At 36.4% G+C, this 23843-nt stretch overlaps 1 protein-coding gene across 6 annotated transcripts in view; it reads left to right on the forward strand.

The window, feature by feature from the left end:
- REPS1 (RALBP1 associated Eps domain containing 1) overlaps positions 1 to 23564 on the forward strand; it is a 54405-nt gene extending 30841 nt beyond the window's left edge. The window contains exons 9-20 of one of the 6 annotated variants that reach the window (XM_026048180.1): positions 4116 to 4237; positions 8674 to 8754; positions 11421 to 11508; positions 12341 to 12442; positions 13533 to 13605; positions 15891 to 16009; positions 16745 to 16809; positions 18095 to 18280; positions 19532 to 19627; positions 20224 to 20372; positions 20961 to 21066; positions 22105 to 23564. In XM_026048180.1, coding sequence (XP_025903965.1) covers positions 4116 to 4237; positions 8674 to 8754; positions 11421 to 11508; positions 12341 to 12442; positions 13533 to 13605; positions 15891 to 16009; positions 16745 to 16809; positions 18095 to 18280; positions 19532 to 19627; positions 20224 to 20372; positions 20961 to 21066; positions 22105 to 22173 — 1256 coding nt within the window. In that variant the 3' untranslated portion in view covers positions 22174 to 23564. Of the gene's footprint in view, positions 1 to 4097; positions 4238 to 8673; positions 8755 to 11420; positions 11509 to 12340; positions 12443 to 13532; positions 13606 to 15890; positions 16010 to 16744; positions 16810 to 18094; positions 18281 to 19531; positions 19628 to 20223; positions 20373 to 20960; positions 21067 to 22104 lie in introns of all 6 variants that reach the window. The other 5 variants (XM_026048181.1, XM_026048183.1, XM_026048184.1 and 2 more) reach the window with 5 other exon arrangements.
- Positions 23565 to 23843: the final 279 nt, after the last annotated feature.

Below are 23843 nucleotides of genomic sequence, written 5' to 3' on the forward strand. Positions count from 1 at the left end.
CCAGGGCCCTCTTCCCTCTTTGAGAAAGATGGACCCCATCCCTCTTGGATGGACCCCAGTTTTTCTGAGAGAAAAACTCTCAGAGAAATCACTGAATGAGTTGAATGATGAATCTTTGTAGAGCTGAGAATATAACCATCTGTGAGAYTAACTTTACAAATAATTCGTTATAAGATACCATTCTTATCAAAGTGAATGGATTTGCAGACCTAGAGGCACACCGCCTGGGTTAAAGCCTGGAGTAAAACTCAGATAATCCTGGCGCTTTTGAGGCCCACTACACACTTTGTTGTGTACTCAGTACTTCCTGTTAGTACTACTGCTGCTAAACTAACTACTTCCCACTTCTCCTTAAAGATAGTGAGGCTGGGAATTTTTAGATTAAAACTTGACATCTTTTTGCTGTTCTTGTAGTTACCAGTTTTTTAGGGTTATGAAGGCTAAGTCTTGTTAAGGGGTTTTGAAGTACTGATTACTTCTGTATTTGGAAGTGTGATTTTTTTTTTTTAAACCGGATACAGTAACTGCAGAAATATGACAGCTACAGAAGTCATGATATAAAATGATGGAAGTTTCATTTCTTTTTTAATGAGCAGTCTTTGCTTTGGAAAGTCAGGTTTTACAGTGGCTGTACAGGTTTTATTTTCCTTTTTAGTAAACGTGTTGAAGGAGTAGTTTCATCCTGTGTCTCTAGGATGTCAGGGAATAAGGCTGCAAGGTTTTCACCTGATAACTATTGACAAGTTCTTGAACTAAAACATGTTTTAATAATTAAACCATTTTGTGGAGTAGCTTGGCTCCATGAGAAGTTTAAAAGTCCTGGCCAAGCAGCATCATGATAAGAAGTGAAATAACACAGTTATACCAATGGTCTGTACAAACAAATATCTMCAAGTAGGCTTTTATTGCCTTATCAATTCAGAGGTTTTCTCTGTCATTGTTAAGAAAAAACTGTCTGTAAACGTTATAGTATAAATTAGATATTAAACCGGAAGGTTTTCTAGGGTGTTTTTGTTTTAGAGCCAATTTGGTTAATATAAAACTTGTGTAACTTATTTTTGTGAAGTACAAAGTGTGTTTTAAAGCTGGGGGGGGGACAGGGGGGGGAAATTCTTTCTAAAAGTAGGAAAAATTAGCTTTCCTTTAGTAGAAGGAGAAGATTACCAGAAAAAAATTATCTGATTCCTTCTGGTGAATATCGGAAGGTAACTGGAGTCTGTAAATTAAATTTTAAAAAATTGTCTAGTTGATTGTCTACAGATGTCACTAATAACTGAAATTAAAAGTGTCAGCTCTTACAAACTTCAGTTTTATTTAACTTGTTTTATTTTTTTTTTCAGTTGAGCCACCAGTGGTGGAAACACGTAGTCTTTCTAGCACTGTGCATGATCTATCCCCTGAATTTCTAAATGGACTTCAGGAGGAGTTAGTAATTTGACTCTGGTATATGTTTAATGTTTTAATCCAAATATGAAGCTCCTAGGAGGTCAATGCTCAGGGTGGTGTGCAGGTCAAGTTAAGCAGGTGCAGCTTGATGATTGCAGGTCAGCCTGGGGAAGTTAACCATTGACATTTTAGCAGTTTGTCCTTAGCAGCAGTGCTCCAGAAAGTTTGCTTCCAACAGTCTTTTCGGAGATGGGGAGTGCAAACTAGGGCACTGGAGTATCTTCACTGTGTTTTCTTGTGAGATGTAACTTTTTTCAAGGAAAAATTGTACTAGTGATTGTTTCCTGCTTCCTGAAGGTTTACTGTAAATAATATTTTGAAACACTTCAAGAAAGTGTATTGAAACACTTCAAGAAAGTGAATTACTTGGATTTTTATTTTCCTTTTGCCTATCAGTTTTAAGCTCATCGTTAAAACTTACGAAATAGAGATAAGTTTATTTCTGTCCTTTTGTTAGAGCTTTTTCCCTTCATCTTCCACACTGCAGCTCTCCATGCTTGATACTTGCAGTCTCTTGCATGCGAACGTGAATGTATCACTCTTGTATGAAGCCCATCTATAGCTGGTTATTTTTATGACAGAATAACGCTCTGGCCCTATGGCTTGTGGCCTATGTCAGATTTTTTTTTAATGTTAATATCTTTATTGTAATTAGGGAGAGGAATGTGCATTTTTAAGGTGTTTTCAGGAATACTGTGGCAGTTTTACAGTATATCCCAAACATTTTCYGAACCACTTTCCATTTGATTCATTTGAGTTGAATCTTTTCATTAAAGCAGTAAGGGTCGCAGCAGCTCCAATTAAGTTTGTGATTGCATTCACAGCGATACTAGCAGTTGCAAAACAGCAGCCCTTCAGAGCGAGGTGTGGCTGGGTAAGGATCTGCAGAAGGAAACAACTGCATGACAAAAATCCACGATGACTAGTTTTGCAAGTACTTGTCTGTTTCTSTGCATACACTGTGGTGTAAAACAGTTCCCAGCAACTGTCTTGACAGAAGATTTTCTTGATATGCAGTTGAAAAGACTGAAATACCAGTTCCTATGTAAATAAACTTGAATATTTCAATAAAAAAGCTAATCTGAATTTCAAAAAGCTATGAACCCTTTTCAGAATTCAAGACCTTTTCTACCTTATTCTCTAAATTTATCTTTAGATAGCTGCAACAGTAACTTTCCTTTTAAGAAAAAGAAAATAAATTAGTTTGTTGTTGCTGATATCTTCCCTATCAATAGACAATAGGTTATTTTTCCAGTGCAAGATGCTTTTCTCATTAAAATTTGTTTTGACTTGTTCTGTTTCTTAGTAAAGCCACTTAGAATGCTAAGGAAATACCGAAAATAATTAAAACTYGCTGCTTGTTGACATTTTATGGAGAATCTTTCATGATTTGTGTTTCTGAGAGCTTAATGACAGTAACCAGTTGACGTCCTCCTTATGTTTATGGTTTGTGCARATCTTTATAAATTCACCGACTGGCTTGTTTTAGAGGAGGAGATTTTTTTTGTAAGGCATGCGACTCCATTTGACATTGGACTTGTCTAGATACCTTCCAAATGAAAGATAGCAAGCAGTATTATGGGCTCATAGCACCAGGGCCTTTTTATATAAATCAGTTTTCRGAATACTGTATTATGCATTTTTACAATCTGTCATCTTCAAGTATCTGATTATTTAAAAAAAAAATACATTTAAAGCAGTCCTTTTTAAGTGGCTAACTTCCATTAAGCTCTTCCTTCTTGTATAGTATTTTGCCTTGTTCAGACTATTATTTCTTTGGACTCCAAATTTACATTAGTCTGTCGAGCTGCTTATCGGTCACGCTGTCAAAAAATTGTACAGTTGTACAGTTGTACTCTTACTAAAATTGTACAGTTGTAGTCTGGACATCTGCCTATTTGAAGCTCGTGACATTGCTTTTGTCTGCATTATTAGAGCTAACAAATTAGAAGACGCTCTTATGTGGGATTTTTCTGAGTTCTGCAGAACACTTAAACTGCTATTCACATTTCATTTACCCTGTCTTATAATTTAGAACAGAAATAACTGTGCAACTTCATGAATTTGAGTAACTTTGAAGGAAAGGCTTCTTCAAAGGGTWGTACTTGGAAATCTGGAAAAAGTGACAGCTGCTAGACTGTTCAGTTTTTAAAAGTCAGTGAACTTAAACTACAGTGTCTTAGTAGGGAGCTTTAAAACATAAAATATTCTTTGTAGAATCATCCTTTCAGAATTTATGTTTTGCTTTACCTTTATTTTCTGTTTATGTTGATATATTGTTCTTGTGTTAACCTTTCATATAAGGGAATGTTTTATTCTTTAAATTTCTCGTTGGTTCTGAATTTGAGGTAATAAATGTTACTGAAGTTAATTGGTCATAATGTAGGTATAAATTACATTTATTTTGACATGTATTCAGTGTTCATGCATTTGAAAACCYGGAGCAAAGGGTGCAGAAGTGTGACAGTCTTCAAAGTCTGCTTTTCAGGGAGATGCTGAGAATGAAGGCAATGCATTAGAAATAGAACATTGGATATGAATGAGTGTGTTTGGTCTGCTGCTAAGTACTTGGAAAAGTCAGAACCAAGAGGTACTTCCTGTGAAATGGAGCAGCTTTTTGTGAGATGAAGCTGAATGCAGTTGGTTTATAGTGGTTCCTGTCGTTTCAGAAGCTGGGGAACAGACCGCTGAGGTAGGTTACGCCAGCTCTCCAGCAGAAGCACCTCCAAGCAAGTCTCCGTCTATGCCTTCCCTAAACCAGACCTGGCCAGAGCTCAATCAGAGCAGTGAGGTTAGCACATGCTTTCATTCTAAGAATTTGCATTGCCAAAGTCAGTACGACGGTGTGTACACATCCCTAATTCAGYGTAAGCAGTGTGTCGATTACGGATTGACGGCATTGACAAACTTCAGCCCTACAACAGACATTGAAAAAGGTTCTGTGTGTGTTTAATTGTAATAAAGGTAATGTTTACTTTGGTCACCTGTCCCGTGATGAGACAAGCTACTGTTTAAAATGTTGCCATTAATACTCCCTAAGCCTTATATAAATCGTAAAATGATCTTGTTTCGTGTTTATTGGAGGCTTAATCTGTTCTTGGATTCTTGTGGTTTTTAATCAGACTTTCATAGAAACACCAAACTTTCGCAAAACTACAAAGTAAATATTGACAGTTACGGTCATTTAGACTATTTTTTATGAAGGTGAATATCTCTTAAAATGTAAAGTATCTTGCCAGTAAGGTAGAGAAGCTCTAGCTCTGTTTTAGAAGCACAGATTTAAAATTTAATCTGAAGCCAACCTTTGACTATATTGAAATAATACATTCCTGTTGTCATGTAATACTGGTATTATTAATTTTATCATCTAGATAAGATTGTCTATCAAGTAAGCCGGTATTTTATCAGAATTTAAAACCTAAATTACCCCAAGGACTTTCACAAGTATTTTTGATTAAAAAATATCTGTAAGGGTTTCATTATCCCAAAATTTTTTTGGTGATTCTGTTTTAAGATTTTTGGTTTTGCAATTTATTCTGAATAAGCTACTGTTTTATTTTAAGAGCTGTTTAAGAGATGCTCAAATGATAAACTGAAAAGTAAAAAATTACACTTACACTGATTTTTTTTAAAAAAATGTTATGCACTGTAGAGTGACCCTCAAAACTGAGGTCCACAGACAACACCTGGTACTCCTGCATGCACTCATACTATATGTATGTAGGCTTACATTTCATTTTAAGAAAACTAAAGGAAATATTGAAAGTCTTTTCATTTAATATTGAGGTGCTTAAGAAGTGTCTAAAATTTGTTTTAGTAGCTGAGATGTTCACTTACAGGTACAACTGTCGTTCTTGAATCTTACAGGTAAAGAGCTTTTTTGCTTTCCCTCCCGTTCACTCCCTTTCCCCTTTTAGCCTTCCCGTGAATAGCATGTGGGAAGTTGTATACCTTGACAAACCCAAGAGGAGTCAGGGTGAAAATGACCTTTTAGGGGTAAAAGGCAAGAGTGGATGACATTTTCATGTTCATCTATTTGTCAACAGTTCGTCTTTTGGGAGGGAAGATAAGAGCCTGCTTTGCTTTTTAGTGACAATTGGGAACTTTATAATGATGCTATCATTAAATCAGATGTGTAAGGATAAGCTTTAGTGATCCTTAGCTGTTACGTTTAGCAGGGTGGCTCTTAGACTGCTGGTAGAAGCTRTGCTTTAGGAAAGAGTTGAGCAGAGATGCTCAGTTGTTGCCCAGAAGTTACAAGTCTGCAACCATTTCAAGTTTTATGTTGATGTGTTCCCCTGTACTTGTAATAAGGGTTTAATAAGCTAATCATTTGGTCAGCTGACACACAAATGGACGGATTCCTTGGGTGCCCAATGCAACTGTAATTAAAGAACTGTTGTCATTAACTTTGCTCCACTAATGTGACTATTTTGTGAGCCAAAAATCTCCCTTAYGTAACTGACATTCTCCATTCAAATAGACAATGTGGTATTTTTGCTCTGAAAATCAGAAAACTTTAAAAGGTTTGGAAAAGTTGTCAGACTAAATATACTAGCAAACACTAATGACACTAATTATACTAAAATGCTAAAATGAGAGTTAAAAATCTATTGATAAGAAATTGGTGAAACATATGGGGGGGTTTCATCTAACACTAAGGAATTGCTGTGGGGTTTTTTGTTTTGTTTTTTAACCTATATGACTATGTATGTGTTTTGTTTCTCATCCTTTTCCTTCCATCATGAGTCAGATTAAAGTCCTGAAGGTTTTAGTGCCATGAATCAACTTGCATTGCTTCAGGCGCCAGAATATTTCTTTGAATCTCTCATAACTCATTTTCAAAGAGGTTGTTTGAAAAAGCTCTGCAGCTCTGGAGCAAATCACATTTCAGACAGTTTTCATCCCAGTTAGCCTCAAAAGTTTGAGTTTGAATGACTTGGGGTCAACTCATGAGCATGGACCAGAGCATCAGCCTCAACCTCAAATTAAAKTGTCAAATTAAAGTCCACTTTACTTTTGAAACTCATTAAAAAACTCATACATGTTTTCACTCATTGCTTCTTTCTCATTTAGGCACTTGTCTGGTCTGTAGTCTGAACACTTAGTTCTGAGAATGTAAAAAATTGAAAAAGCCTTTTAAACTTCTTTGAAAACTGTCTAGTGGGATATCGTATTAGCTAGGACAGGGGGAGTTGATTTTGAGTTCACAACTCTTGACCTTTTTTCAAATGTTTACACCTTTTAGTAACAATTCAGGTGGTTAGTTTTAGTTGCTAGGATTTAATCTTCTGATAAGTTTTTCTGAGAGTCTGGGAGACAGATATTTTAGTGAGAGTTTTAATCTGGGAAGTAACCAGGTGTGTTCAGTTTCTTTCTTAAACCATACACAGAGTTTGAGATTAAGTCAGTACTTACTATGTATACTTCTGTTAACCAAGGCCTCAGCAGCCTTTGGTAATATTTGCAATGGTGCGCAGATGGCTGCTTCTCCTGAGCAGCTTGAAGGTTTTCTAAAAGATCTCCCTTCCCACTAGGGAACCTAAGGTTGATTATTAAATGTCCTGCAGTAATGTCCTTCCCAGAGAAGCAGAGTTAAAGGTACATTCAACATACCACAATTTTAGGCTTACGAAAAAAAATCAGCATTTCTGATGTAGCCTTAAGATTCAGCCTTGATTCTGGTATTTGGATACTGTCTTAAAAAAAAAAAATAAAGCAGCACGATTTCTGTGATCAAGCTAGTCTCACCAGTAACTTGGAAGCCGTAGGCTGAGTTGTACTTAAAAGGGTAGTCCTAGTCTTAAATAGATGCTACTGCAAATCTCATGAAAATGAGCAGCTCTGTGAGGGCAAAAGGCCAGTCCAAGGAAAGAGCTGGCAGAACCTCAGGGGTTAAGTGTCTAGCTTGTTGAAACTGAGGTACTCATGTAGCTGCAGTTACTTCAGAGCTGGGTTGCCCTTTCTTCACCAGGAGGAGAGGGRAAGCACAGACACTGAGGATATGTGCAGCGGGGAGGGGAGAGTGCATGGGGAGGGAAAGTTTATATCCCTGTTAAAGGCTCTATTAGGAGTATGACAAAGGACCAATTCTGTGTAAAAAGGGCAGCAGAAGCCCATGATTTATGCTGTAACTGAAGTTCTGAAATCTCCTMATCTCAGCTGATTAAAAACAACACTTCTCTAGGAGTTTTCATAAGCTGGAATAACTGGTTTAAGCAAGTTTCATATGCAGGCTGTTCACTGAATATWGTATGGAATGAAGGAATGCGTGAGAATTAGGTTGGCTAACAACCATGGTTCATCTGGTRTCTTCTGGAAATCTTTACAAGACAAATAGCTGTAGATGTGGGCCAGGAGTATTCATTTGTTTTCATAGCTGTACTAATATCTTTGTGTTCAAATTTTCTGAGCACTAAAAATCTTTTATCTGTATTTTTTGCTGTACTGTTTAAAACTAGACAATTCATTTTACCGCAATGTAAACAGTTCCTCATGCCTTTTGTAATCTAGTCTCTGGATCACAGATTTATTATATGTACTGTGATACTTCATTGATCCAACTGTGGCTATTTCTTGACTTGTTAAGCATGAGGACTATGACAATTATGTATTGATACTGCATGCCTATATCTTGTAAAACTGTTCAGATTTTGACTTGTTTGCTTTTAGCAATCAGTAGTATACCTGAATTTAATTCTGTGCATTGTTGATAATTGAGGCTTATAAACATCCTCTTTTACAGAACAGTCATTTCTCGGGGGTTGCACTGGCAAGCTGGGCTCAATTAGTGCGCTCTGCTCAGTATTTTTGTCTGAAATTTTAAAGGAAAATCTTATTTGATAAATACATTTGAAATTGGACATCTTTTGGACATTAAGAACCTCTCTCTTCCTTTTATAATTATGAAGTATGGTACTGGTAGCTTTACAGTATTTCAGCATCTTAAGCAGCTTTTTAATTTGTGTGATTTTCATTGACAAGCACAGGCTCTTAAAATACTTCTGTGTACCTGTGTATTTATTATTCACTTTTCATAATGTTGGCAGGCAGCAGTCTTGTACAGCCTTCTTAGGTTGAAAGAGAAGATTCAGTGTCTACCAACATGGATTTACATACAGTACAGTGCTTTCCAGTGCAACCTCTGAACTACGGTGCTCTATCTCCTCGGTGATCTTTTGCTCCCATCTTTCTCATCATGCTGACTTCTCTCCTCTGTCTGTTCAGCAGTGGGAGACATTTAGCGAACGCTCTTCAAGCTCRCAAACTCTGACCCAATTTGATTCTAACATTGCACCAGCTGATCCTGTAAGTCAATCACTTAGCTTGCTTGTTTGAAATTAATTTTATTAACACTGATTTCCATACATTGTATTTACCTGTTATGCATGATGCCATGGACTGCTCTTTTGGGAATGGTGGCAGGTTTTTTTTTTTTTTTTTTTAATATAAGTTCTCTGGTACTATTCACTTTTAATATCAAAGAGCTTTTCTTGAATTTGATGCCATGCAACACTGCTTCCAAGCTTGTATCACGCAAAGTATAGAAATGTAAAGGCTTTCTGAAAATATTCAGTGAGTAACATATTGCAGTTCTCAGTCCTAGCAATAAATCTGTTGCTCTTGTAATTTTATCTTTAATATCTCTTCTAATTGCAGAGCTTGATTTGCACAAAATCTTAGAGCTGACGATGCCAACCTAAAGGAGGGAAGGGGGGAAATCTCAGATTTAATGGATGCAGTATTTAATACTCCAATGCTTTTACCATGTTGCTTATTAATAAGACTTTTAGTATTTCTCCAGCTAAGTCCTTTGCTGTTTTAATGCTTTAGTTAGTGCAGAGCGCTCGGAATGATAATGTAGTTAAATACTTASCCAAGCTTTGGAGCCAGAAATTTACAGTAGCGCTTCAAGTTTTGCTCATTTTAAACTTTTATAGCACTGAAGCAGATTGGAAGTGCATTGGAATTACTTTAATTTTTAGGTGCTTTTATCCAGCTTTGCTCACTGGTTTAATTATCATTGTTAGCACTCTTTTTAAGTTGTTTGTATAACAAAACATAGTAGATGCACTGAGTATGTGTTTTACTGCTTCTGATACTTCTGATAGGTGACTTGTGTTTAAGAAAAGTATATGTGTGTTTAGAGATATATATATAATATATATATGAGAGAGGTAGTCTGTGAAAATAAGTGATATTTATTAGAAATACTGTTTCTAGATGCTGTATTTCTAAACCCCAACTTGTCCTTAAAATATATTCAAAGCAAATTGAAATGTCATACTTAAAAATCAACACTCTTCATCTCTACAGTAGACTTGTGTTTTTGAAGTTCTAAATGGCACATATCTGAAATCAGTTCCTAGTTTAGTTTCTTACATAATTGCTCAATAGTAAGTAGTTATAACTTCATTTTTTCCACAATAAATTCATAATTTTTTACCTATCATTTAGCAAATAAGAGTCTGAAGTGTAAATATTTTCCACATATGTGGATACTTTTAAAAGCAGAAAATACATATTAATGTATATATGAAACTACTGAACAGGGACTTTTTTAAAATTAGGCTTTTTACTCATATTTCTAAAACAACTACAAGTACAGTAGTTTTTTAAAGGGCAGTGAACATCTTTGTGTACTAAAATATTTCTCCCTACAACTGACTTAGAGACTTTTTTCATACTGAAATAAGAAACAAGTGACATGAGATATCTGTTAGTACTGTGCAGACTTCTGAGATCTCAGTARTCTCCACAGCGATGCTGCGGGCCTGAGTTCCACAAAAACTTCCCCTGAGTTTCCAGTGGAGACATTTGGCTTTCTTGAGCATTTGTCAAAGAACACCCAAAGAGGGAATTCTTAGACTGTTTCCTCTTACTGTTGGGGAAGCGGTCTGTTTGTAGGGAAAATATATGTAGGAGGAGTGAAAAAGCACATTCTTGTATGAACATGTATATGAACATAACTTGCCTATTTTAAGTGAAAGTTGATAGCATGCTAAGTTATGTTACAGGTGTTTGAACTGTTATTAAAGTGGCCTTAAAAATTTATATTCACAGCAAAAGAGTAACACAGCCCAGTTTAAATGGTTGTTAGAAATTATTCACGTAAAGGTGCTGTGCTTCGTGAAAGTGGGTCTGCTTGAACAGTGAAAGCTTCGTTGCCCAAGCAGTTTTGAAACCTCTTTTATATTTGAAACCTCTTGATATAAACCTGTAGACAGAATATGCTCTGTTTCTTTGTGCTGTCACTGGCCGATCTGTTCACAAATTCTGAAGACAGATAACAGGAAAAAACATTTCCAATGAGTATGTCCATGTTTTTGTTACACATGGGAAAGTGTAAGAGTTTGGACTATTTTTTAAGCTCTCTACACTTGGTATCCAAAACAAATGAAAAGGGCTGTCCATAATGTACATTGTAGTAACATAGTCCCTAACCTGAGATACAAGAAAATGTCTAGGAATAAAGTCAATGCCTACCTAAGGGTGTATTTCAGTGTTTGGTGAAGTTTCAGTGATTTTACCATTTTAAAGATACCTGAAACTGTTTGGCTTAAACTGCTGCCAAGTTGGTAAATTAGAGAAGTACTCAACGCAGTTTTAAAGAGCCTATTAACCTCTAGAGACATCATAGGTAATACCTGGGAGTGGGGTTTTGAAATTTGTTTTGGAGATGCATTGGAAGTGACAGATACCAGTATGACACACGTTGGCAGAAAGGTAACAAAATAGAGATCCTAATGACTTTAGTCACAGTTAACTGTAGAAAAATTTCTAGTGCCTTTTTATAATAGAATGCTATGCTATGTATGCTTGTTTAGACTTGGGGCTCAGGGGGTATCTTCAACTCCCTGAAATTCTGTAAAAATTAAATTTGTCAATTTCTGTTTGGAAACTGTTTTTACATGGAGCGAGAGACTTAATGATTTGATATGAGATTGACGTCACTTCTTCCATCTCTTCCACAGGATACTGCAATTGTGCACCCAGTTCCCATTAGAATGACTCCAAGCAAAATCCACATGCAGGAAATGGAGCTTAAAAGAACTGGAAGTGGTAGGATGTTTTTCACTTGCTAATCAGGAAAGTTTTGTACAGTTAGAACTGGCTTTGCTTCCTTAAAAACTCTGCTTTTTTTTCCAWATAGGTAGATAAAAATATCTGGAGTTGCAGTCAGTGTAACTGTTCCTGACATTGTGTGTGTTAAGCTATTACACTACTGTTCTGATACGTGCAGAGTCTGAGTTGGCTGTTTGGTACTGTGAGAAGTTCACTGTCTCCAGGAGATGGTCACTTGGAGTAATTCAGAGGTGTGGTTGTAAAGATTTGTTTGACTCTGAGAGAATGCTCAGGTTTTCCTCMTTAAATAAAGGAGGAAACTGTAGGAGGAAGATTGGGAAGGTTGCCTGCCTTGGTAAATCCTGTGTTCTGCAGTTAATGAAATTGAGCTGTGTAGAGATGGCTTATTTTCCYGCAGTCAGATATACTGAGTTTATTCCTTTAAATCTGATATGACAACCCAGTAGGATGCTAGAACTAAAAGCATTTGAAAGGATTGGTAGGCAACGATTCAACAAACTTGCTTAGTATTTTTCTTTTRGGAATAGAGGAGTCCACAGTCTCAATTTATAAACGCAACCTGAAACTCATAACCCCACATAACCTTTGTGCATATTTGTTTGTTCTCATATTTCAGTATTTTGCTAACCTTGTAAATAGGTAAATATCCCAAACCCTGAGCATCAAGAAATATAAACACGTGGTTAAAATTAAATAATTAGTTTAAATACAGCCCTTCAGTTTAGGGGTGATTTTTTAAAAAAACTTTTGCCTGAAAAGCAAAGGCTTGTTTGAGTATGTTTGTTTAAACTTTTGTTTTCTTATCTAGATCATGCTAACCCTACTAGTCCATTACTTGTGAAACCAGCTGATCTCCCAGAAGAAAACAAAATGAGTTCATCTGTAAAATATACAGCTGGAAATACAGTTAGTAAGTATTGCAGTACTTTTGGATGTTAAATTCAGGAAAGTTTTGATTAAGAATTAATCACTGTTAATTAAGGAAAGTGTAAAGCTGATAAATTTTCAGTGGATGAAACCTAGCTAGGTGCATATGCCATGAAATGAGTATAAACTTGACATAAGAATGAAGGGATTTCTAACAAAGTATTTCTTAAAGAAAGAAAAGGAAGACACTAGTCTTGATGTCCTTGGAGATGTTTCCCTCAAACCCTTCCTGCTATCTCTGTTCARACAGTATCTGTTTCCTATTAGCTGTTTTGTCGTCCTTCTGTTTCTGTTTTAAATTCAGAATGAGGTATTGAAGTGTACTGAAAGTTGAATAAGTAGTATTTGATTCTGCTTTTCAGATTCATGTAGCATGTCATGAAAAATAAATTTTCAAGCTCTTCTGGTTTAGCTCTTAACAAAATTGATAGACTTCTGGATTTCTCATCTCATTGGTTTGCGATGAAGCCACTCTAGTAACTCAAAGGTAGTTGTGAGAGCACATTCTTTTAATGAAGAATGACTTGAATGGTTAACACCTTTGGAGTGAATCCTGAAGAATCACAGAATGGTTAAGGTTGGAAGGGGCCTCTAGAGATCATCTAGTCCAACTCCCCTGCACCTGCAGGGGCACCCAGAGCATAGGGTTGCTTCCAGGCTGGTTTGGAAGACCTCCAGAGAAGGAGACTCCACAACCTCCCTGGGCAGCCTGTGCCAGGGCTCTATAATAATAATTAGTAAATATATGATTAATAACAAGTAATAGAATGCCAAATGATAAAAACTACATTTAGGAAACTTACCTTTTATATTTTAAATATAACATCGTTGTCATTGTTTATTCTGAACACTGTTTCAGTAGTAACCAGCAATTTGTATTATTGAGGACTGAGTTTGGCTTGTTTTAGTTCATTCAATTGTGTAAAGCCCAGAGTTTTGAATCCCGTCCTGAGGATACCTTACAAGGACATGAAATTGTGTTTGGTCATTTGAAATTTTGTATAAACTGTATCTGTTACAGTACAATAATGATGCAAAAATGTGTATGAAATGTTGTGTTTTCCTTCTCCCAGCAGATGGTTACAGCAGTTCAGACTCCTATACTTCAGATCCAGAACAAATCGGAAGCACTGTAACACGACAACGGTCAGTAGAGTCGTAGCTGAATAAACAAGCTAAAGTTGTTTAAAGAAACTTAGTTTCCCTGTTATGAATTTTTGTTTATTTGAAAAATAGCTTTTAAAATGATAGCCCAGACTGTTACTTTACCAGAGTCTGTAGCGAGTCTGTTTTCTAATCTCTTAGAAATGTATGCCATTGCTGTTAATGTGTAAAGGGAAAATTCAAAAACATAAGTAGTCTAAAAGAGTTGTGTGCAATAGGCCAATCAACTGAAACTCTGATCAATGAAAGATTTGATTAAAAACTTAAATTCAAGGGAGTATGGTCACATGTGATCATAATATTACTTATAACTGAATTTTTAAATACCATATCTCGCATTAAGGAGAAGGACCTGATAATTCTCTGTAATAAATAAATAAAAATATCACAAGAGCAACTCACTGCGTTAATAATGAGCTTGGGTAAAATAAATGACAGTCTCAGGCCCAGTATAAATTAAGGTATTAGAGGAAGCTATGTGAGCACATAACCAAAAATGCATCTTATGACCTAAGAGAATGTGCTGTACAAGCTGGTGCTAATTGTCCCCATTAAATCTGTGACCGAATAGGATTTAAAACCAGCTATATCATTAACCATCTTACAATCAGCTTTAAAGGTAAGTTTCCAAACAAAAATAATTAGGATGACTTCAATAAAAAGACAGATTTGCAATGACCTTTCAGTACAGCATCTTGAAAACTCTACCCCATTGTGACTTAATGGCAAATCTGATTCTCTGTCCTGATTCTATGTATGCTTTTGTCCTATCAAGATGATGGGGTTTTTTTTATTATTTGTTCTCATTGTAGCATGTTCTTTTTGTCTCTGATTTTTGGGTTGGGTTCCCTTGATGACTTGTGTAGATCAATTAGCAACTGAGTCACCCATTTCTGGCACAGATGGCTTCTGTGCTTCCAGATCTGCCAGTGTGTACCCATGAAATTATTATTCTACTTTTTCTTACTCCCTTCCCTTGATAACTGTTTTACTAATTGTAACTTTACCTATAAACACGGTGTTCTCCTYAATTCTACCATAAGCTCAGAGTACACCGTTTTGAAGAAGCTAAAACTGACAAGATTTTGTCAGGTAATGATAATTCAGGAGTGTTCTTAACCCTCTTTTACCTTTTTAATCCTACATGTGCTTTTAATACACTACTAGCTTAGCAGGTGAAAACCAGAAGAGTAATTGTAATTAGATTTGTGTTTCATTACCTGCAGGGGTTGTACAGTGTCAGAGACATCCTCCTGAAGAGGAGAAGAGCAGATACTTTTATTAGGATAACTGTTTTATGTCTGGATTTATACATTTGGAAACTTCAGGTTTTGGTGTAAAAGTTTGAGTACCTCTTAACTGTCCTAGTTAGTCAGTCATGTAGAAAAGACTCAATTTTTTGAGTTGAATGAATGTGTAGCTGTTAACACCCCATGTCAATTTTTCATTCTTGGCCTACTCTAGGAAGTTTCTGTAAGCAGCCTTTTAAATGAAAAATTCATAACAATATTGTAGACRGTAAATACCACTTAAATTGTACTTAAGTGCTACAGCACTTCATCCTTCCGACATGCTTTCTGAGTGTGTTTTTGGTGGACTTGCAAGAGGTAGCCACTAGATGGTGATCCTACCAAAAAAATGAGCTGGTTGMTGAAGATCCTGCCAAGTATACAGACTTGGAAATTTTCAATGGAGTATTTAAAAAAAATATATATATATATTCTAATACTCTGAAATCTGCCAGATATGCCTACACACACATCATCTCATACAGTGTGATATTCCTTACTTAAGCTTGGTAGACTTGCAAGCAGAGGCAGCAGAAATGCAGTGTTCTTTTGGTGACATTGAACTTAAAATCCTGCTTAACAGCTAAGCGCATCTTACGTATTTTGCAGATCATGGTGACTGCCACCTGGGTGCAGTTACTATATTGAGCATTGTGCATTCCTGAACTATCATTGTTTGGGATGTCTGTTACAAGCTACAGGTTCCCTCAAGATAAATTACTAGAGGGAAGATGAGAATAATTTGGAGAATGGTGATTAAAGCAAATAGAAATGTAGAAACAACTCTTTGTGAAATCAAAGAATATCAGAACTTTAAAAGTAATTTTGTTGCCTTCAAAATCAAAAGCAATCATCAGGCTCCCTTCCACCTATCAAACTTATATTTAATTGCATACTTTGAAGAAATGTTGAATTTTAATTATGTTATTGTCTTTAAAAAAAAAAAAAAAAGTCTACAGAGGCTTATATATTTTGCAGGTCACATTCAGGAACCTCTCCAGACAATACTGCACCACCTCCTCCCCCTCCAAGGCCTCATCAGTCTCATTCTCGATCATCGTCTTTAGATTTGAACAGATCCTTTTCGGTTACCCCAGGTAGTTACACTGTGTTCCTTGTGTACGTTCTCTTTGTTTCCCTCTGCCTCTCCCATTTTAGAATGTATTGAGGAAAGTTTTAGAATGTATTTTAAAAATATTACTTCTGAATGAAAAAGCTGAAAATGTCAAGCTGCCAGCCTTACTGCGTATGTAAAAGAATCATATGCCACTTTGGTTAAATAGGTAACTTAAAAGTAAATTATGAGCACTGGCATCTGGCATTGTAGTCTTGTAGATGAGTATGGGAGGCAGAGTTGGGAAGAACCATTTTGTTAGTGCACCCACCTGTCCKGAATGGCACCTATCTGTTACCTTCAAGAGGAGTTCTTCTGTTGTCAAAGGGATTTGGAACATAAATTCTTCACTTAAGAGGAAATTATTAAATGTCACTTTTGATGCTGTTATTAAGGGTTTTTTTGCACTCTTGTAAGGATTTTGTCACCTCAGGATCATGAAGTGCGAGGAAATGTTAAGTCTATAATGGAGTTAAAAGAAAGACTTAAGATCAGAAAATCACAATCATGTTCATGTCTCAAACAGAATTGAAGAACARTATCTTCCTGTTCTTGGTTTGTTTACCTGCAAGTTTGAAGAGATGTTACATTCCTAAATGTGACAGACTGATTTGTAGGCACCACTCGTAGAATTTTCCATGTTGACAACTTGAAAATTCAGATTATTACTCTGCTTTCTTAGAGCGCTGTCTTAGCCAGTGCAATGCTTCTCTTGCAGGACAGCAACAGGCTGGAGTTGTTGCCTATCCCCCTGCAGTGCCTCCAAGACCACAGCCTTCACAGGTAACATGACTTTTGGAGAAAAATGCTCTCTACCTTGGTGCATGAAACAGTAGTATCTTTCTCTTGCTCTAAATTAAAACTGCTCTCTAAAATGTGGATCATTGGCCAGTATTTTGGGAAAGCAGTGGACTGTCATTGTTGGTTACATTCTGGGGTTTGTCGTATGTTAGGCTTTCTTGATAAAGGAATTGCTTCTGATGGAACTGTGGAGAAGAGCTTAAACTAGAGATTGAGGAGCAATGAATAGTTTTGGCACTCTGTGTTGAGACAAGAAGCTTGCAGCTTTTCATTCCYGTTCCTGTGTTGTGAATAGGATATAATGCAGATTAAGAGACTTGTTTTGAAGTGCTGTGAAACTTGTCTTGTTCTCGTCTCTATGTCCATATGTCTGACTTGGTATGTTTTCCTTGTCTTAATCAGCTGGATCCTTCAACTTGTGTACAGATAGGCTGGTAGTGTTGCTTTTCAGTTATTTTTCAACTACAGCTACAGTCCAGAGTCATAGAGCAGATATTTTTTTYGTCCTATGTATAAAACTGTTTTATAAACACCAGGAGTAAAGCCTAGTTCTCATGGATTTCTTTTTTTTCTCGCCTGAAGCTGTTTCTGCAGTGTAAGTAACTCTTAAGTGGTCTCCTGTGCGCTTTCTCTGATGTGCAATAACATTGGAGCTCCTGGTACATAGGCTTAGAGCATTTGTAATGTCTCTTCTCTACTTGCATATCTCCTTTTATGAAATTTCATGATTTCAGTCAGTGGATTCAGAAAACATCTGAAGAGGAGGAGGATGCAATGACAAATGCATAGATCCACACAGTAGGATTACCTAAGCATGTTTCTCTAAGGAACTAGGCTAAAAATCTATTGTAAGCCTCACATGGCCGAGCTGGGCTCTACTGCAGCAGAAAATGGACCTGCCCTCCAGTTTCTGTAAATAATCCTGCTATACATCTATCTCTAGGGTCATGCATAGAAAAGGTGGTTCAGTTAGATGAGTTATTCTGTTAACTATTCCTGTGTTGATAACTGTTGAGTGTTTGTAGGGATTTTGGGTTTTTTTTTGTTGTTTTTTTTTTTGTTGTTGTTGTTGTTTTTTGTTTTTTTTTTTTTCCCTTGGATGTTCTAACAACAGAACATAAGTTGTGAGGCGGAGAGGGTAACTTTCTTTACCAGTGTTCTGCCACAGACTGCTGTTGGGGAAGTTACTTTATCCATTATTCATATCCATCATCCATATCCATTATGTCAAGAACTGTCACTAACAATTTCTGTTGTTTTATTGTAGGGTCCAGGTCCTCACGTGCATCGCCCAGTAGATGCTGAAGGCCTAATAGCTCATACCAGTACCTCACCTCAACAAATACCAGAGCAGCCAAATTTTGCAGACTTCAGCCAGTTTGAAGCATTTGCTGTGTCAGGTGTAAGCAAAGAAGATGACGATGAAATTGAAACACATTCAGAAAGCTTGCAGGTGAGCAGAAGGGAAGGTATTATCAATTACTTAATTCCCCTAACAGTTAGGGGACTTTCACTGTTAAAATACTATTATATATTGCACTTGAGTATTAATTAAACACCTAAGCAGAAGATTTTTTTTGTTCTTGATCTTGACTCAGAAGATTTTGTGTTTCTCAGTGGGGAGAGATGGAGTGCATATGAACATACTTGTATTGGTGCATGTAAAACTCATTGCAGGAGAGTTCTCTTCTGGTTGTTTCTGCAAGTCTTTCAAATGACTTAGATAATTACTAAAGTAATGTGTTAGTACTCAAGTAAAGGGTCAATAGAGGTCCAAAATCTTCCTGTAGTAGGTTTTCTGAAATATTTCTACTATACGACATTGGACTCAGAATTTGGAAACTTTAAGGTGTATTTCCATTTGTTACTGCCTTACGGAAGCTACATGAATTACTTCATTTTCCTTCTCTTAATTCACCTCTTCCAAACAGACTCTAAATTCTTTGGGACCCTTGGGCATCAACAGTTTCAAATCAATCTGTGATGCTTCAAAAATCTGCCTGAAGCAGGATACTGCTGCTTCTTGTGTGTATCTCACAGGAAGATCAGTGAGATAGACAATCTGAGCACTTCCCATGAATTTCATGGCAAAATGAGCTATGTCAGGTTAAGCTGCTGCTGAATGTTTAAGCTAAACCTGCAAATTATTTTACACCGAGGTTGATGGGGAACAGTTGTTACCTGTTCCATTACAGAAATTGGTGTTATTGCAGCTGTAGAGTTTTGTCATCTGGTCGCAGCCTGTCCCATATGTGTGTTATAACACTAGAGATTTAACTTTGTTCACAGCTCTTCCAGTGTTGTAAATGTCCAGTGCTTGAAAGCAGAGTACTTTCAAGCAAATTATTACCATGCTTTTCATGGTGAATTTAGATTTTGTATCAAAATCTAAATTTCTGTTACAGAAGACAGATCAGGCTCTTAGTTCTGAAAGTGCAGCTTTTGCCTTTGTGCCTTTTCTATAAYCTGCTTTTAGGTCAGATGAGTATTTTTGGCCAAAGTGGTTGATGGATTTTGATCTGGAGTAGATGCTGTTATATTCCATCATACGCTTCTAAAGAAGACTTGAACTAAAATTTAGAATGAACTGTTAACTCTATTGTTGTCTCAGAAACCCAGCAATAACTGCTGGATGTTTCAACTGCTGCTGAATTAAGTATTTGTTAAGCAATAATTTTCTAAACACCATTTAAAATCCCTTTAGGTGGAAAAGTCCTCTGATTCTGCAAGTTCTCTTAGAGTTGCCAAAGCAGATGGAAGAGTTGAAGACAAAGCACCTGCTAGCGTTCCCACTAGTGCGGTATGCAAAGTGCACGCGGGAAGAGTGCCATTGTCTGGTGTATATCCACTTGCTAAACATCCACTTGAATCCAGTTCTCTTGCACTTAAAAGTCTCAAAATGGGTTCACATATGGTTAATTTTTGCATCGCAAGTTGTTCATAAGTTTATTATCAAGATAAACATCTAAGTATTCAAGGTTTTAGAAGTGACYCAAAAGTGTTTTAGTCTAAGTCTTGGTAACAGTAACCACTTTGTGGTTTAGGCATGTAGATAGTGGAGGAAGGAGGAATCATAACCACRATGTATTTGGTTGTTGGTGCATTTGTATATATTTGCAGCTATGCCAGCTGTACTGCTGGACTTTTACTTGCATGTCAAGTGTTAGCATTTAACAATTTACTGCCCTTCCACTAGAGTAGGAGTTTAGTACTAGTTTTTATCCAGGCTCTGTGCGGATGCAACTAGACATCTATCAGGATATATCTGATGGGGCTGTAAATTCACAATTGGCCAGTAACTCGTTCTAAGTGTACATTAACACAAACTGACCGATATGGTTTAAGTAGAAATGCACTGTATTTGTGAGAAGTAATAGTGTCTGCTTTGTGGCTCAGGGTAAAGGCACTACCCCACTTGCTCCACCACCAAAGCCTCTTCGCAGAAGATTAAAGTCAGAAGATGAGCTAAGACCTGAAGCTGAGGAACATACACAGAAAACAGGTGTCATAGCTGCTGTTCTTGCTTCACAGCCATCTATTCCTAGGTAACCCAAGAAGTGTATGCATACATCTGTTATTGGGAAGTTTGCATTTTAGCAGCAGACGTGCTTTCTGTTCTAGGGAAGAGATGTGAGCAATTTCAGTGTGTTTGAAATAGTCACTTAATGGTTTAAAGTGCTTTACTTTTGGTTTAAAGTGCAGACTTTTTTTGTTTAGGTTCTATTTTTAATTAAATCATCATGAAGCTGCTGATGTTAGAGACCTTGTAATGATCTTGGTTTTTGGAATATGAACCCTTAAATTCTGCAAGTATGATAGTGATGAAGATAYTAAGATGTAGTATTTAATTTTAGATAATGGTCACTATTAACAGCCCARAATGTAAGTCTGCAGTCTTTTTCATAACATGAGTAGGCTATTCCAGTAGTCAAATAGAAGAGAGTAAATATGCTATAATATTTTGGGGCTTCACGAGATATATTTATGATAGTTTTTAAAATGTGTTTTTACTTGTTCACTGAAACAAGTTAAATGTTGAAAAGGAGATTCTGCTCACTTAAAGAGGGACTGTAAATGTGAGAGTCAGTTAACAGCAAAATGACTTCAATAAAATATTTCTTATCTATTCTCAGATCAGTGGGGAAGGACAAGAAGGCAATTCAGGCATCAATCAGACGTAACAAGGAAACGAACACTGTTTTGGCCAGATTGAATAGTGAACTACAGCAGCAGTTAAAGGTAACTCCATAATCTTTGTCTCTTAAAGGAAAAAAAAAAATCCAAAGAGGGCAAGATGTTAGTGATGCACTATAACTGGTATCTGTGCATGCAAGTGATATGCAATAGAGGATATCAATTTAAAATGTTTAGTTGTTTTTATAGATTATAGAAGATACCTAGTTGTGACAAATTCTGTGGAAGTTGCATTATAAAGGATAATAATTTTTACTACTAGAAAATAAGCTTTCCAGTGTCTTGATTTGCTCTCAGCTACATTAAAAATGAGGAGTGGGGGGTGAAATGTTAAATTATTAATAATCCGGGGTAGCTATTGTGGCTATCAAATGCCTATAAGCAGAGCATTAAGAAGAATAATCAAGGTGGTATTTGTTTTCTGAAGGAAAAAGCAAGCCTCAGTTATCAAAACTACAAATAGATGAAACTACATAATAAAATAAATGGTGTGGAATGCAAAACTCACAGCTCAGAGAACAGAACAGAAGTTATCAATTTAACTAGGATAAGCTGTTGTCCTGTTGAATTTTTGTAGGCACACACACCTTTACCATCTTCTTCAGGGTTACAATGTCTATGGATGAAATTGATAAAATTTTTAACTGAACTTATGTACTATCTGGCCTGCAGATAGACTTTTTAAATTTTTAAATTCCCATAAGAACTAAAACGAGGAAAAAAAAAGAAGATACTAATCTTCTAATTAACAGAAGGACCTACCTTAACAGACTTCTTTYGAAAATATTACATCTAGATTTGCAGTGGGTCACAACTGTGTAGGTACAGGTAATGTGAAGGGAATATTCTAAATGGARTCTAACTGATGTAAAGGGAAATACTAAATTTCAATTTTGAGCAAAATGATTTTCATTTAGAAAAAATTCTGTAGCCAAACTTCTGATTATGGGAAAAAATCTCCAGATTTTAAAAGGGTCTTGGAGTTCTCAAAACTGATGCTGACACTTAGCAGTTTTCATCACATGAGAGAATTGTTAATACTCTTTCTCTGTGGACAGTGAGTAGAAAATCTTTCTTTTGTAGGATGTTCTTGAAGAGAGAATCTCCCTGGAAGTCCAACTGGAACAACTTCGACCCTTCTCTCACCTTTAAGCCTACTGCCGTTAACTGTGAATTTACTAATTTTGAAAGGGGTATTGGTTTCAAAGCCTATTTAAAGATCCATGCGTTTAGCTCAGTGCACTCTGTCCTACATTAAATGTTGTGGTTCTGTTTTGTCAATCTGTCTGCTTTTGTATTTATGTATTTTAATTTCAGTACAGAAAAACTTTTCCTTGAATGTGACACTGCCTCTCACACTTCCTGTGGGCATCTGTGATCTTTGGACTTGAGTTTGCAGAGTTTGTCGCCAAAATTTCCAACTGGAATCTTAGTGGCTTCTTTTTTTTTCCCCATTGAAACATCTTTGCAGAAGAGGATTGCTAATCAGTTGACTTTAAAGTTTAAGCACACAAACTCTTTATTTTACTAAAGTGTTTATTTTATTGTGCAAGAAAAGAGTAAAGCAGATCAGCTGCTGTCAGCTGACAGCCATCTCCCAGGCTGCCTTTCACAAATGCTTCCCAATTTCTGGAAGCCTGTCTTTTTGCAATAAGCCTGCTCAGGCTGACAGTGTTCTGCAGGCTGTTGGCCCTGCCAGCCACGTTTCATTTTGTGTTTGTCACCTTCATCGTAGGGAATGTGACCACAGATTGCCAGGTGTTCATGTTTTATCCGCTCATGATCCTCATTCAGCCGCATGCACACAAAGACCTATGGTACAATGGATAGTCTTGTCAAGCAGACCTTTTCCAGTCATCCCTTCCGTGAGAAGTTGGGTATAAATCCAAAACATACTGATTGCACATTTCCTGAGCACCACCTGTAATTGCATGTTTCACACATTACCTTTTAATAACAGATCACATCCACCAGTCTCCACCATAACAAATTGTATTGTYGAGTAATGTGTCAATACCTCTATGGACGTCTAATTCCCAGCAAAAACAAACAAAGAAATAAATAAATGAACAGTTTGCTTTTTAGGAATCCTGGGGTACCTTCTGTCATCTTGTTTTCAAGCCTTATTTCTCTGGCGTATAGTCAGGCTTCACTATTAACAGAGTTCCCTGAGTGTATCCTGCTATTCAGGTTGATGTACTGTATTAGGATTTGTTGTATATTGTATGATACACACCTTTTGATCTCATATGTAAATTTGCATTAATTGCTGACTAACAGCAGATATTCTATTTAATGGCTTCTTCTGGCTGTGGGATCATAGATGTTTAACTGCATGGATGTATCTCTGCAGAATCAGAACTAGCAGTTGTGTGATTTTTACACCAATAAAACAGCACAATATTTTAATTTTGTTGATTCATCTTTACCTGGGAATTGAAAYGTATTCAGAGGTGGGGAGGAATATATTACAGGTCTGTTGGACTTTTTGTGTGATTTTATGGCATGTGCAAGAAGCAGTTGATCATAATATTACCTTTTTTTGTTCATTTTCTCAGCTGTTGGTCAGAAATGATCCAATTCTCTTGGTAATCTGTGGCTCTACTCCTTTTGTATATTTCTATAAGTAAATCAATATAATTTGTAAAAAATAAATGCTAATATTGACTTGGCTTGAAGAAATGTATAGTTCCTTGGTCTACATTTCTGGTCGATTTCCTACTCAAATTTGAAAGTAAATTCATTGTCTGTTAGCAGTCCTCATTCTCACTGTCTCAGATTTGCACTTAAATTCTCTAACTCTATCAAAGGCTATTTCAAAG

This window comes from Nothoprocta perdicaria, unplaced genomic scaffold (assembly GCF_003342845.1).
Source record: "Nothoprocta perdicaria isolate Ctin4 unplaced genomic scaffold, notPer1 scaffold_52, whole genome shotgun sequence".
Classification (NCBI taxonomy): domain Eukaryota; kingdom Metazoa; phylum Chordata; class Aves; order Tinamiformes; family Tinamidae; genus Nothoprocta; species Nothoprocta perdicaria.